This window comes from Triturus cristatus, chromosome 3_1, assembly GCF_964204655.1.
Source record: "Triturus cristatus chromosome 3_1, aTriCri1.1, whole genome shotgun sequence".
NCBI classification, from domain to species: domain Eukaryota; kingdom Metazoa; phylum Chordata; class Amphibia; order Caudata; family Salamandridae; genus Triturus; species Triturus cristatus.
The window spans coordinates 687,335,716-687,352,015 of NC_140583.1; the positions used below are offsets into that span (position 1 = coordinate 687,335,716).

General features: G+C 46.8%; 1 protein-coding gene across 2 annotated transcripts in view; it reads right to left on the reverse strand.

Moving 5' to 3' along the window:
* Positions 1–9,343: 9,343 nt before the first annotated feature.
* The window catches only part of GAL (galanin and GMAP prepropeptide), a 168,870-nt gene continuing 161,913 nt past the window's right edge, over positions 9,344–16,300 (reverse strand). For both annotated transcript variants that reach the window (XM_085646380.1, XM_085646379.1), the window contains one exon: positions 9,344–9,646. In XM_085646380.1, coding sequence (XP_085502506.1) covers positions 9,585–9,646 — 62 coding nt within the window. In that variant the 3' untranslated portion in view covers positions 9,344–9,584. The remainder of the gene's footprint in view (positions 9,647–16,300) is intronic.

Sequence of the window (16,300 nt, forward strand, 5' to 3'; positions counted from 1 at the left end):
CCGACCCCTCCCTGCACCACTGTGCAAACGCGACCCCTGGTGCATTGTAAATTGGTGGATTAATTCCCCTTGAGTCCTGAGGGTCCCTGGGGGCCATCTTGCCCACCAGGTACCTCCAGTAAGCACCACAGAGCTGCGTTGAAGAGAGGTGTAAAAAGGGGCGTGGCCTCTGAACACCTCTCTGCCACGCAGCTCCCTGGCACATACCGAAGGTGCCTGGTGGGCTAGTTGGCCCCCAGGAACCCTCAGTATTCAATGGAAATTAATTCCCCAACTTACAGTGCACCAGGGGGGCGCATTTGCTGAGTGCTGCAGTTAGGGGGCGGGGCCTCCGCCGCGATGCCGGCTTTTTTTATTTTTATTTTATTTTACTTGGAGGGCTGTGTGGCCCCCCTTGTTTTACAATTATTAGGGCCCTGGGGACCCCATCCCCCAGGGTCTGCTCTTTTTTTAATTAAAAAAATAAAGATGTGACATCATCAGCAGTGCATTGCAGGCGCGCGTGTTATAGTTAGCTCAACTAACTATAACAGGCGAATTTCTCTGGTTTTATATGAGTCAAATGTTCAACTAACTATAATGTCCCTGAAACCTATGTTTTTTTTAGTGAATTTTTAAGGTTTTTTAAATGCTAATTCCTAACTATAACGTCTGTAAAACCTATGGCTTTTTCAGTGAATTTCGAAGGTTTTTTAAATGTTAATTTCATATTTTAATGTTTATAAAACCTATATTTTTTCTATTATATTTTTTAATTATTTTGGAACTCTATTATACTTCATGTTTTTAACTTTAAAAATCATGTAATGTTTTACATCTTCCCCAAAAAATATGTATATTTTTTTTTGGAGAGACAACTGCACTCCCATACCGGTAGCGTACTAAGCTTCATCACCACACGAATCCTATCCGCCATATTGCTAAACTCGTAAATGATGCGCATTTCGTATCCGAGTTTGTGGCACCGCGTCCCGCGTAACATCATATACGCATGAAGTCATGAAGGTACTACTTTGGTATCCAACGGGTACGCAGTACCAAGCCACGTGTAACGTCATGTATGTATGGGGTCGTGCCTGCTGCGCGTTGCGTATTCGACAAGTACACGCTGCCAGGCCCTGTGTTACGTCACAGACATATAGTATCGCGCCAGGTAGGCCATTCCCTTTTTTTTTTGTCTCAAAAGTATATCTAAATTACTTTAAACAGTATATGAGAGCACGTGAAAATCTAAATTATTTTAAACATTTATTTATTTCTAACTGTAATCAACTTATATTATGATAAATATATTTTGTCAAAATCGCTTCGGGTGCGGCCTCCTTGCGCGCTCGGTGCGCGATTGCCATGTGACCTTAAAAAAAGCAGTTGATTGGTTCATAACATTTCCCATTGTAACAGTTGTATGAACCCACCCATTTTACTCATTCTCTCTACAGCGTTTGATGAGAGACAACTCTTCTGCTTAGAAAGCTTTTTTGAAAAGTGTTTTCCTGTATACACATATCTTATACTACACACAACATGCAATGATCATCTTGATCAATATTCATGCTCTGTATATTAGCCTTCCACGTGTGATTGCCATGCATCTCAAACGATCCAACAAAAACAAATATGTGTTACACGATGCCCCTGGTGTGTGTGTCTGCATATTATTGTGCTGCCTTTCGGCCTGGATATTGCTGGCTCTAAGGAGCATCATCAGCCACCGGCCGACTGCACATCCTAGATCACATGCCATCTCATTAACAATAGTTTCCGCCCTCCCAACACATGCTACACTAATCTAAATTGCACACTGCGCGAGGTCAAAACTACAAAAGAAACACACATAACTACACTTCCTAGCCAGGCAGGAACTGAACAATGCCCAAGTCCCCGGAATAATTATTCACACCCCTACGCTGGCCTGACGAACGCAAGCCCAGCCCACTTTGCATACGATTAAATAGGGTAACCACAACGCCACACGTCCCTCTTCTTCCACGCTACCTCAAATGATTTGTTGCATCCACCTCGCATATCACAATGCGCAATAAAAAAACAAATGGTTATTGGAGGTGTACTTCATCCTGGCAATCAACACGGGCTCTAAATTGTGAGCCCTACTGCCTGTCGTCTACGAAAGGGATCCATGAGGTGTACACTCTCCTGCAATCAACACTCCATCTGAATTGTGAGCACTGCTGCCCGTAGTGTTTGCTCACACAACAATGACAGCAGGTAAGCTGAGCGGCCTGGGTGCACAGGGCCTCCAATTGAGCGCGCTGTGGCAAGAGGGGTGGGGTGCTTCAGCCTAGCTGCGCAGGTCCGAACAAACGATATTGCCATGTGTTCATGTGTTATCATGTGATCTTTGACCTCATTCAGTCACATCTCTATCTCATTTTAAAGACCTGCTATACCATAAGGTAGGCCTGAACCTACGGGCAGCGCTGCCCTACAGACACCTGTTGAGGGCAGTTCTGCGGGAGTGGTGGGTTGCATCACCCTGAGTGCGCACGTGCGAAAAAGCGGTGTTGCGGTGCGTAATGATGTGATCTCTGACCTCATTCAGTCACATCGGTCTAATATTAAGGACCTGGTGGACCGTACTGTAGGCCTGAGCCAGCGGGCAGCGTTGCCCTACAGACACGTGGCGTTGGCTTTTAGGACACTGTAGTGAGCTCCTTACTAAGTGTACATGCACACAGGCTCCCGCCACTGCATTAAACGCGCACATTATGCTTCTAGCATGCGCTCTGTTCCTTTGTATGTGAACGTTGGCATACATATTAATATTTAACCCTGTGTATTCTCGTGCACTCCAACTCCTCTTTGAACCACGATTACCACTAACAGTTGGTAGATCGTACTTCAAAAACGAAGGATGCACTCAACTCCTATTTTCTATTAAGCTTGAAATAAACTTTCATTTACCTCCAGACGTTCCCACCATTAAATTATTTCTCCCTTTTCAGACATTCCATTGATTGCCACAAGAAGGGCGGAGCGGGAGCTGACCCCGCAATGATGCCCTGGCATTCTGGCACCTTCCATCATGGTATCAAGACACCGTCCCCGAGCGGAGACTTGGTCTATCGTACAAACATACCCCGGACTAGGAGCTTGCACCAACACGTCGTGGAACACACCAGTGGTGGCAGGTGAGCAGTGAAGCCTCGGTGTGCAAGACCTACAATTGAGCACAGTGCGGGGGAAGGGTTTGCGGTGCAGCCCCCTGGGTGCACAGGTGCATGCAAGCGATTTTCCCGTAGCTAATAATGTAGGACTATATTATCAAACAACGGCGATAACAATATCACCATTTTAGCGACAGGAAACTGCCGCTAAAGCGACGATAAGGGGTTGATAATATGCCCTTGTAAATTCCCATAGAAGCCCAGGTTCACACCAGAACCTGGGCTTCTAAGGGAATTCACAAGGTCATATTATCAACTAGGCCTGGGCAGTAAATTCCGTTCCGTTCGCGGAATTTGCGGAATTTGGGTAATTTCGCGTTCCGCGGAGAACGCGAAATTGCCCAAAAATCTGCGTTCCGCGACTTCGCGAAATTTTTTGCTTGTTCGCGTTCTCAATATGCGTGTTCGCGAGATATTTCACCCCGAGCACGCAAACAGCGATCGCGAACAGGAAAAAAGCATCGCGAACAAGCAATTCCGCGTGTTCGCGGAATTTCTGCGTGTTCGCGGAGATTTTTTACCGTTTCGCGGAGATTTGCGTAACGCGATTACGCAAATTCCGCCCACCCCTATTATCAACCCCTTATCGCCGCTTTAGCGGCAGTTTCCTGCCGCTAAAGCGGCGATAATGTTATTGCCCTTCCTTCATAATATGGCCCATAATCTCTGGCCTCATGTATTTAAGTTTAAGGACTTGCTGAACCACACTCTTTCTCGCAGACCCCAGCGTCCTAGACAAACGGGTGACGGAGGGTAAACACTAAGGGCTGGGTGCAATAGGCCGACGCTCTGTCTCCTCCTCCCTCTCTTCTTTTGACTCTCCCTCCCCTTCTCCTTTCCACCCACTCCCCCTCCCTTCCATTCTCACTGTGGTCCTTTCATTCGGACTACCTTTCTTTACCTCTTCCACATAGCACACATACTTATGTTTCATTTTGGTCTTTTAGGTTTCCTACGCTGCTTCCACTGGAGCCCGACCCACGTTTTTTTTTATTATACTGTTCTATTAAAGTTACATGTCTATTTATATCTGTTTTAATAAAGGTTACTTATTTTTTCAAATAAATAACTGAGTGTATAGGTCTTCTTTTTCTGATCACACTTGTCTATTGTTTATTGTGAAAATCATCTGCTTATAGGAGATTTTAAGGACAACATTATTTAATATTAAAGTGCACCTTCCAAACATAATCTAACTGACTATTAGACAAATGAAGCCTGGGTAATTGTACAACTGCAAGAGTTCTATGAGTGTATCACTTTATAACACCATAAGTACTGCCCGTGTGATTACAGAACAAATAAGGCACTGCCTAGGACCACCGAGGCTTCAGGGACTGCCGAGGCCTGTAACTGCATATTTAAATAAAGACCCGGAGTGTGGCGATCCCTGGACTTCAGTTGGCCTCGAACCCCCCGAACAATTAGTAAACAATACCCGGGAAGGTGGCGCTCCCCTAGGCTGCAAAACGTCTCTGTGCCCTTCCACGCCTAATTTACATGTGACATTAAGATCCCCAGTCCTACAGAGACCCCGCAATATAATAATTGGATTGGCCACGGAACATTACCCACCCACCAAGGGCCTCAATTAAAAGAACGGGTGAGACCCCGCTTTTTTTTTGTTTTGTTCTTTTCTCTCCATTTTTACCATCCGCATCCCCTCTATTACAGCGATACAAGGTTTTCCTCCTCTCGCTTCAAGTAGTCGAACAAGTATTTGCTATCACAGGGTGGAAGCCATGCACCACCCTCTAATAGCAAACACAAATGTCCAGCGAATGCACACCCTGGGACATTGTATGAGCTGCACCTGAGAGGTCGCCTTCCCTACTACCATGATGCAGTTGTTAGTATAAACGCATACTAACACTACTTACACACGTGTAGTACAGCGACCAGAATGTAGTGAAGAAGCAGAGGAAGCGCAAAATCTAAAATATAAATCCTACTAGAAGTCGGATGACATAGTTCAATGAGCCGACGACCCTGCCATGAGTAGAAACAGCTACACGAACAAAACGGGTCTTCAGCACAACGCAAGCAATTTTGAAATATTGCTAAGTGGTACCTTCTTTTTGCCTTCTCCCACTCGTCGCCAAATTTATGTAGTGAAGAGGCAGACAGCAGTGAATCCAATAAGTAGATTTATTACAAGAAAACATGACACCTGAAACAACCACCAACAGGAGCAGACAGCAAAGCAACCGTCTAATCCAGCACCGTGTACAAACTCCGCAAGGTTCCCCTCATGACAGCCCTACATTCTAACATTACATACTGAGGATTATCAAGGAACGGCGTTAAAATTATTGCCGCTTTAGCGGCAGGAAACAGCGATAATGGGCTTGATGATATACTGTAGAGAATTCCAATAAAAGCCCATGTTCTCATGTTAACATGGGCTACTATTGGAATTCTCTACGGCATATTATCAAGCCCATTATCGCCGTTTTAGCTGCAGTTTTCTGCCACTAAAGCGGCAATAATTTTACCACCGTTCCTTGATAACATGCCCCTTACATTCTACTATGACTTACAATGGAATACTACACAGAGCACATGGCTTTACAGCAATGAGCTCATAGTTTCATCCACGAGTCTTGACACCGGTAGGGGTAAGACTTTCACTTCCCACTGCCTATATTGTATAAATGTAAACTAAGACTTCTTCCACAAGTATGCTACAGCGCCCATTGCACATCACTTTACAGCAATGAGCTTACAATTTAGGCTCACGGTTTAATCCCCGAGTCTTCACATCAGTAGGGATGAGTAGTTTGCTTCCCACTCCCTATATACTATAAATGCATACTAACACTACTTACATACTTATACTACAGCGGCTAGTATCCTACACCACCCAGAGCCCATCACTTTACAGCAATCAGCTCGGTTTCATCCCCAAGTCTTCACACCGATAGGCGTAACTACTTCGCTTCCTGCTTCCGGTATACTATCAACACACAGTAGCGGTTAGTAGTTTGCTTCCCACTCCCTGTATGGTATAAACACCTACTAACACTATTTGCTCACGTATGCTACAAACAACAGACCACATCACTTTACAGCAATGACCTCACGGTTTAGACTCACGGTTTCATAACCGAGTGTAGCACCATATCATATCACCACCATGCCACTCTGAGCAACACCGCACTTTCAGACCGTTAACAGTGATAACTACCTACTGGCAACCGCCAGTAGGTAATCAAGAACAAATTACAATAGTTCCTTGATTCTTTTAGCTTTCAAAAATTCTGTCTATTACTGTCTTTCTACTTTTCTATATAAATCGTTTTTTTAAATATTCAAGTACACATCGAAGTCAGAAATGCAACGTATTCTATCAACACACTTTCTAGAACATTCTAAAACACGTGGAGGTTAAAAGTGCATCAATTTTTTTAAACCTAACGATATTTTTTTGCAACTTTTTCTCGAACATTTAACTGCACGTGCAGGTTAAAAGTTCACAATTGTTTTAAGTTCGAACAGTGCCTTCCAAATGCAAGTAGCAGGTGTGGTTGAGTTGAGCACATTTTATCCTATAATAAGTACTATAATATGTACGTGCAAACTGCTTTTTCTTAACCAATCACAAACATACTTTTCCCCAAAATGAATGTGCACCCTACTTTTAAAAAACAATGCTTTTCATCTCCCAATCAGGTACCGTTTTGTATGCGAAAAGAAACTAGTTCTCCATCTTTAAACATATCTCTTATTCTACGAAGGAACTGCATGAGCTACAGACATCTTTCCATACTTTCCAGCCATACCTTCAAAATGCTAGTGTGGATCGTAGGACATAGCTATGTTTTCTGGTGCAAGAGGTATGCAGAGCAGAGATGTAGTGACTTAGACCTAGGTTTACAAAATGTGGACATTAAATGGTTTGGACAGAGAGGATTGAAGTGGCACCAATTGTTGCCTCTGCTTAAAACCTGTTTGCATCTCCAACACCCTGACCTCATGATTGTGCACTGTGGTGGAAACGACCTAGACACATTGACTGGGGTAGATTTGGAAATGCTTATGAAGGACACCTTTTGACAATTGATGTTACTTTTGCCTCAAACTGTCTTTGTATATTCCAATATATGCCAAAGACAGAAGTGGAAATGGTCCAAACATTTTTGTCCTCAGATCGAAAAATCTCGGAAAAAAGTCAACAAAGCTGTCTCTGCATACCTCAGAGACCACAAAATGGGGTCCACATACAACAACAACATACGTTTTGATATGGCGGATATATACAGAAGTGATGGAGTACACTTCACATATCAGGCAAACCGAGTTTTCCTGAATAACTTGAAGCTGTGCATCCACACTTATATGTAGCTCTAATTAATGAACACAAGGGCTCTTTTTTAGAGCCACCTTTTAACTTACAACTTAGGCCCCCTATTTTAGGGCCATATAACGCCAACTCCCGATCCCTCGCCAAAATGTATTCTCCACACAGCTGTGGCGCAGCGGCCAGACCATCTCACTTTGCAGCACAGACCTCTTGCTTTGATCCCCAGCTCTACTCACCTATAGGGGTGAGTAGTTTGCGCTCTACAAATACCATATTGATTTACCTTCGCACTCCCTATACAACACCACCTAAGCAACATACACAAGCTACAATGTTCATCCAAGTACCTATAACTACATGCTGACACTACTTGCACAGATGTGGCACAGCGGCCAAAGCACATGACTTCACAGCATATGACACACAGTTTGGGCTCACGCTTTAATCCCCGACTCCGGCAGCAGCTCAGCTTAGCAACATGAGACTCTAGACAATACCTCACATATATTCCGTTCCCCAGGACTTTCATACCAGTACGGGTCAGTAGTTCGTCCTAGTAGTTATAAACACATCCGGACACTACTTCCACAACTGTAGTGCAGCGGCCACGGCACATAACTTCACAGCATAAGACACACAATTAGGGCTCACGCTTTAATCCCAGAGTCCCGCACCAGCTCACCTTACCCGCATTAGACTCTACCCAATAGCTCACTTAATTTCCGTAGCCCACCACTTACACACCGGTAGGGGAAAATACTTCGCTTCGCACCCCCTCTATAGCACACCCTAAACACCCCACAAAGGTTACAGTGCTCCTACCCTCCTATTTCCCTCTTTCCCCCCTTTTTTCCCCCTTTTTTCACCTTATAACGGAATCACAAAATGGCGCCAAAACTTCCTAGTTGCAACCGCTCACACCGCTCGCAGCCAATCAGCAACAAGCTCGTGCTCGTAACGCCTCAGCCAATCAGATGGCAGAATTCCCAAATATCAATATCTGTAAATTTTGATACCTCTCAAAAACTACTGAACGAATTTACACCAAATAAACAAAAGCGTGCTTTCTAGACCAAGACCCTACTCCCTGCCAAATGTGGGTTAATTCCGTTCACCCGTTCCTCCTGTAGCATTGTCTAAAGTTTCCAATGCAAATTAACATAGAGAAAACACGTTTTGGGACCCCCCTTTTTTCTCAGCCCCCCCCTTGACGAATCACCCCCAAACTTTCAACATAGGAGCTGATCTCAACAAAGAATTAGTTTTGAAAATTTCGCGAAGATTCACCAATCGGCGCCAAAGTTATTGCGAATAGAATGTTGCCATTTTCCTATAGTAACTAGGTCCTAACTATAGCTACCTACTGGCGACTGCCAGTAGGTAATATATACATATATATAAAACCACACATGTACCTTAACTTTGTGGTAAAGGCATATGTGTAAAGGTATTATGGCCAAGGCATTCCATAGTAATGATAGTGCTGTAAAGGTTGTATACCCTGCCAGATGCGCAATGGTGGGCATTTCAGATAAACTGACACACGGTGCACTCTCTTCTAATCTTGTCTGAGGTCATCAGCATTGCAACACTTATAATATTTGTTATTAGCTGTGGACGATTTTCTTTGATTGGAAGTAGGTTTTCTTATGGGAACGGTTGGAGACCAAGAATCACAATCACCAGTCCAACGATGACTCCTTTTTTGGTTTTTTACCCACAACTTGAACGGTCACAATTAATGAAGAAAGATCATTTTTGCATTAAAAGCTGTCAGAAATGAATGAAGTGAAAATGTACTGATGCTTTTTCTTGCAAGATACGCATCATACCACCTTAAAAAAATGAGTCATCATTCTGCAGCTGCTATTTTATTCATTTTTTCACTTGCCTGAAGAAAATTATTTTTTAAGCAAAATATTACAGTATGACATTACAGCAAAAATAGGAAGGCAAGTTTTCTCCGTGGAACATAATATATCGGAATAATGTAAACAATAACCATTTTCTTCATGTTGATCGCATTCATTCAAATCTCTCTGTAAAAAGAGTTCTCGTTTGAAAACAGAGACAGGGCCTGTACATTGGTATTGTCTTCATGGTTGGTTTGTCTCCTCTGAGGACGACGGGGAAGGTAGATTATCAAATGCGCCTGCTTCTGTAGAGGAAAACGAAGAAAACTTATTATACACAAAGAATGTTAAATGGCAATATTATTTACAACTAAAATATCAACAAGGTGAGCTTTCGTGTATAATATTGTGGAGTTTTTTCATATACCCAGAGAATCACAGAGAAATCTCATTACGAGTTTGGCAGTGCTCCTGTAGGCCTTCACTGCCATGCCAACAGGAGGACTGCCAAGCCTGTCGTGCGCACACCCACCAAGTGTATGGTGTGGCATGTCGAATGGGGGTGCAGTTCCGGGGGAAACAACATGTGCTCCCTGCATGTACCCCAGGAGCAGAACAATCAGGGGGCCCTGTTATGGTCCCCTTCGTTGCCTCTCCGCCAACCTTTTCATGGCGGGCTCACTGCCATGAACACAGCGGTGGAAAACCAGCTTGTAAAGACTTGGCGTTGCTGGCATTGGCACAACCAGCATAATAAGGGCGGTTGCAGACCACCAGTGCAGCAGGATCCTTGATCCCGGCAGAGCCGGTGGTCTTCTGGTGGTCTGACCGCCACACTCAGAATACTGCAGGCGGACCCAGAGTCATGATAATGGTCGGACCTGAGGACCGCTGTACTTGTAATAGTGTCATAAAACTAGCTTTATGAAAGTGCAAAATATTGTGCATGTCATAAAAATCGCAACATTTCTATTTGGCCATTGATGCGTTGTTTAAAATCTAAATGCCGGGGGGGCGTGGCTTGCAGCAGCGGAAGATGGCCACTCGCTGCTAGAGCTCCACTAGTGGTCAGCACTAGACCCGACATCCGACATTATCCGGGGGCAATTTGGGGCGGAATACGAAGCTTTGCCGCACTGGAAAACGGTGGCAGACTGAGGACGCTTGGAGCGGCCTCCATCGATTGAATACGCCTGTAAATCACGAGTGGTGCAGCTCTCCCTGCAATGGCCAAAATGGCGCCCTGACTCTGTAGCAGCCTGAAATGGTGGCTGTAGACACTGGCCTAGAAGTTCGCCTACACACCGCATCGCGGATCCCATTCAAGCGGCTTGGCCCGCGGAGGATGCCGGCATGCCCGGATCTCTGGGTCGAGGCAGCGAGACTATGCTGAGAGCTGTGGGAGGCGTCCCCTGCCGCGTAACCGGTGAGTGCGGGCTTGACGCTGCGAGGCCGCGAGGGAGAACAGATGACTGTCGGCGGCCTGAGTCAGTAAGGCTGGTCATAGAGCCCGCCAGCCGGACCGATAATCCTGACCGGCAGGGGGGCGATGGGCCTGTTACACAGGGGCTTTCATTGACTCAGGAGATCGCAGCATGGGCCCCCCCTGGAGTGAGGACCAGCGCTGGCCTGAGTCAACGAGGAGGCCTGGAATTGAAAGCGGGAGCGGACTGAGAACTGAGGAGAAGGGGCCCGGTGCTCTTAGTGCTGCGAGCAGTAAGCAGCGCTGCTGGTGGGGGCCTGTGAGGGACGGGGCCTAGCCCTGAGGGGTTTGTCTCAGACTGACTGCCGCACATATGCCGTTCCGGTGCTGCAACCGGGCCCGAAGATGTGGTGGTGGACCAGGTTTCTCCCCTAATTGCTGAGCTACATCTGCTCATCAAAGGGGTCACTCCCCCCTTCGCATCTTGCCCTTATCTCAATGGGGGGTGCTCCGGGACATGGGCCGCAACAGACCACAGGGCCAGGACCAGACCAACCAAATCGACAGATACACGGTGGCCATGGGCAAGGACGACGGGTCTCCAGGAGGGAGCCAACAGGAAGAACCCGAAGCCGCTGGCCTGACCCGTCCCTGAGGGACATAATGGCAGTGATTCGCAAACTCAGGGGAACTTTGGAGCCCAAACTAGACTCAGTGACGTAGGAGGTCAACCTCCTAAGGGCGGATTTCAGAAAAATGTCGGAAAAAGTGGCAGCGGCGGAATCGGGCATCGGGAGCCTACAATCAAAAACCCCAAAACTCGAGGAACAGGTGGCTGCCCTCACCAAAAATCAAGCTGATATTTACGCCAGGCTCGAGGATCAAGAAGGGCGGGCCAGACGCAACAATATTCGCGAGGTGGGGGTTCCGGAAGGACTGGAAGGGCCCGCCATGGACTGGTTCATTGAAGACCTGATACTGAACCACCTAAAACCCAAATGCCTGTCCAACTTCTTCTCAGTTGAGCGTGCTCACCATGCGCTTGGAGGTTGGCCTAGGCCCGGGGCCCCCCCGCGCACCATCAATGCCCGCATTCTAAATTTTCACGACCGAGACGCCATCCTGCAGGCAGTGCGGTCGACAGGAGACCTCTGCCTTGAGAATGCCACAATCCGGTTCTTCCCTGACTTCACCCTACACGTCCAGCGCCAACATCGATCTTTTGAGGGGGTGAAGAGCCCTCAGAGAACAAGGGGTGAAATACATGGTGCTCTTCCCTGCTCGCCTCAAAATCATGGATGGACCCACGGCCTACTTCTTTGAATCACTGGAGGAGGCCAACGATTGGTTGAAGGGTTGGCGGACACTAGATAGGAAAGGTAACCCTCAGAGATCGGACCAGTGACCCAATGGGCAGGACACTGACAATGCAGAGAGACCCCTACCTGGCAGTCAGGGCCACGAAAGGAGAGTAATAAAGTGATTTGTTGTTGTGGAGCCATTGGGACTGAACAGTATTTCCTTTCCCGCCCCCCTCTTTTTCCCCCCTGTCCTGGTATCCTGAAGAACATTGAGGTATAGTTGTAAGTGGGGTTGGTTCAATACATGGAGCCTTCCACGGCAGGGACTCTTGGACTCCTCTGTTAAGGCTCCAGGGTGCTAGGGGCCATTGTAGGTACACGACTTTAACCGGGGGCTTGCCATCGAAACATTACATTGGATTGCCCTAACAAAGTATTCATGGAGGTGGGACATTCGCTAGTTTAGTATCATTCTTCTTGCTGATTGCAAGTTCATGTTTCCTCTTACATGTTGTGTGGGGTTGCAATGGGGCGACAGGCACTCTGCATGTTTACACGGTGGGAGGTTGGGGACCCATCTAGCAGGGAGGCAGGGTGGGGGGTGTTGGCAGGGGGGGTTTGTTTCAGGGGTTTGTAAGTTATGCTCTAGTCCAATATAGTCCTTTATCATGTGGTATTCTGCCTCATGACAGAGAGGGTCCAACCACCTATCCGGTATTGTCAACTCTCTTTGTCTGTAATGGGTGTCCAAACTAAGTGTACAATATGGACATGGAACGTGAACGGGTTGGGGAACAAAATCAAGAGAACCCTAATACTACAGTACCTTAAACGACACTCCCCAGATGTGGTCTTCTTTCATGAGATGCACCTGTGTGGAAACAGATGTAAGGCCCTTGATCGTTTTGGGTATAAATTAGTTCCCCACTCAGGGTTCACGTCAGGATCAAGAGGGGTGGGAATCCTGTTCCACAACGCCCTGCCGGCAGTCCTGCTGGGCACGTGGTCTGATGATGCGGGCTGCCTTGCCGTGGCAGCGGTAAAGTGGGAGGGCCGCATAGTAGTCTTCTGCTCCTGCTATGTCCCACCGGGCCTACACTCATCAGTGCTTCCACAACTGGGCTCATTCCTGGCAGATCTTCCCCAGGAGCTCCTTCTGTTGAGGGGCGACACAAATGCGGTAATGAATGCTGACATAGACCGATCTGGGGACCTGTCCGGCTACAGGGGGGAACGGGGCCTAGAGGGCTTTGTCACTGCGCTGGGCCTCAGCGACCTGTGGTGCACATATCACCCCTCAAGTAGGCAATACACTTTTTACTCAGCTAGACATGGGACATCTTCCAGACTCGACTATTTTTTCACTCACTCTGACCAGATGGGTGCTTTTGCTCACCCCCGCATCTTGGACGGTGGGCTCTCAGACCACGCGCGGGTTGGGGTTACGCTGCAGGGCCCGTTCATTAATAAAGCTTCATTCCCGACGATTGACCCGTGGCGCCTCAGGGATCAGACTAATGGGGACAAATCCGAGAGGGCTCGCAGCTTTACTTTGAGGAAAATCGGGGCTCAGGAGCCTCCCACATGACGTTGTGGGAGGCATACAAAACGGTGTTGAGGGGGCAGGCACGGGCATTGATTGGTGCTCAAAGGAAAGACGAACGCCTGCGGATCAGTCAAATTGAACAGGACATTGTGCAGCTGGAACGGGACGCCACTACAGCCTCTTCGGTTGATCTCCGCCACAGACTAACACTCAAGCATCGGGAACTGTGTACGCTAGCTGAGGAAGAGGCAAGGGCGTATGCGCTGGCCACACAACGCCGGCTGTATGATGTGGGAGATAAATCCCGAAAGTTGTTGGTTTGGTTAGAGCGGTGAGATAGGGGGCGCTCATGGATGGCAGAGGTGATCGACGAGTCGAGGTTCCCAGTATCCAACAGTATGGCCATAGCGGAGGCATTCGCGTCTCACTTTGAAAGAGTATATTCCCCAGTGTGCACCAGGACCGAGGGCGAATGTCAATTGGGGACCCCTTCCCGTATGCATTCATACATACCAGTGTGACTCGCTATTAGAAAGGGATACCCTTTACACGCCCCTTGCTGGTAGCAATCCGCAAACCCAATTTTGCAAGTCGGTAATAGGTTACCTACTCGCAAAATAGGGTTGGTACATGGTAAAATGCATTTTACCAATGGGCCGTTTGCGACCAGTAAAATGAGTCGTACATCTTGCCCTAGGTCCCCTCCACCAAAGTTGTTATGCAAAGAGGTCTCTATTTCCACCCCCGATTCAGAGTTCTGTTTTCACGGTGAACATCATCTGGAACTGATGATCTTGATTATTTCAAGATCAAAATGCTCAACTCAATATAAATCGAAGACACGGAAATTGATATAACCATGTTGTAATTAATCACTTAGGGGTCTATTTACCAAATTCTCACACAGCGCAGCATTCAAAAATGCTGTGCTGCGTGGCGTGAGCAAGAGAGAGCAGGAGAGTGCCCTATCTACAGAGACATGGCACTTTCCTCCCCTCTCCCTACCACCGACACACAATCAGGCCACCGTGCATCATGAATGCACCTGTGCACTATAGTGCAAGGGTGTCTAAGTGAGTCTAGCACAGGTTTTGTACTGGAAGGTTACCCTTCCAGTACGAAATACTAGGCATTGCCCTACTTTAAATCTTTTCCCACATTGTATGTGTGCTGTACAGTGCAGCACACATGCAAGTTCAGAAAAGAAAGAAGGAGAAATAAAGGTTTTTCTCCGTGATAGCACCCATTTGAATTGGGCACTATTTTGTGATGGAAACCCCTGTCTACATTTTTTAGTGAATAGGGATTTGTATCAAAAACCTTGGGTGGTTGCATGAGAATGCCCCAAGCACCACCCATGGAAAGCTCCCTTAGGCTACATAACCCTAAGCAACACTGTGTGCTGCTTTGCATTACTTTCAAGTGATTTTGGGAATAAGAGATTTTTTTGCATTGATGTGCATCATGTTTGTGACCCAAACATGGCGTAAAATCTTAGTAAATATACCCAAAGGGTTTTATTTAGACCCAAGCAGATCAATGTATAGCACTACTGTCTTAATACCGGACTCGTAAACGAACATGTCAGAAGCATGTGGCAAAGCGGAGGGATAGAGCACTCATCAGGTATATTCGCTAAATTAGTTTGTTGCGGCAACATTAAACAGTGCACGCTTTCCAAATTTTGACATGTGCTGGTGGGATATGATGCTCTATCTGTCCGAGAGCCAAATGACTAAGGGCCTCATGTAGGTAGCCAAATACCGGTCGGTAACGGCCGATTTTCGGTAAATATGCCGTTACCGACCGGTATTCAGACAAGTGAGATGTAGGAGTCCAAAAACCACTTTTCGGTAAATATGAGGCGGTAAATACCGATTCATATTTACCGAATTCCAAAATACCGAATCAGAGTTACCGAATACATAATTAACGAATCGGTAAATATGAAGTGGTAAATATGAAGTGGTAAAAATGAAAATGACATGTAGGAGCACTCGGTAATTAAGAAATCCAAGAAAATCGGTAAATAAGAGTCGGTAATTAACACGGATTGAAAGCAGGTGGTAACCATCAACAGTGCAGATAAGCAATCCCAAAATGCAACAGCGTGGACAACATGCCCGCTATGTACGTCATTGCAAGGCGCCTACATCTACAGGCAGCAGGACTGAGGGTTTGGCGACGGGAGGAACGCATCTACAGACAGCGCATCACACTATTCCAGCTGACTGATGCAGAGATACATGAGAGGTACAGGCTACACCCCGAAACCATCATGGCCTTAATCAGGGACCTGCACCCACTCCTGGACCAGCCAATAAGAAGGGCGCACGCCATACCCCCACATGTGCAGGTGCTCTGCAGCCCACATCTGTTGGCATCCGGCAGTTATCAGGTGGTGACAGCTGCGGTGGGTGGTGTATCCCAGAGTTGCCGGTCCCGTTCCTTCAGGAATTTCCTGGATGCCATGATGCAGAGAATGCACCACTACATCAGCTTCCACAACACACAGGCTGCACTGCAGTAAACAAAAACAGACATTTCTCACATGGCACAGTTCCCCCATTCCATTGGCTGCATTGATGGTACACACATCCCAATCTGTCCACCAGCTGACACAGAGCACATCTACAGGATCAGGAAGTCCACCCACTCCATCAATGTGCATACCGAATTGAATGATTTT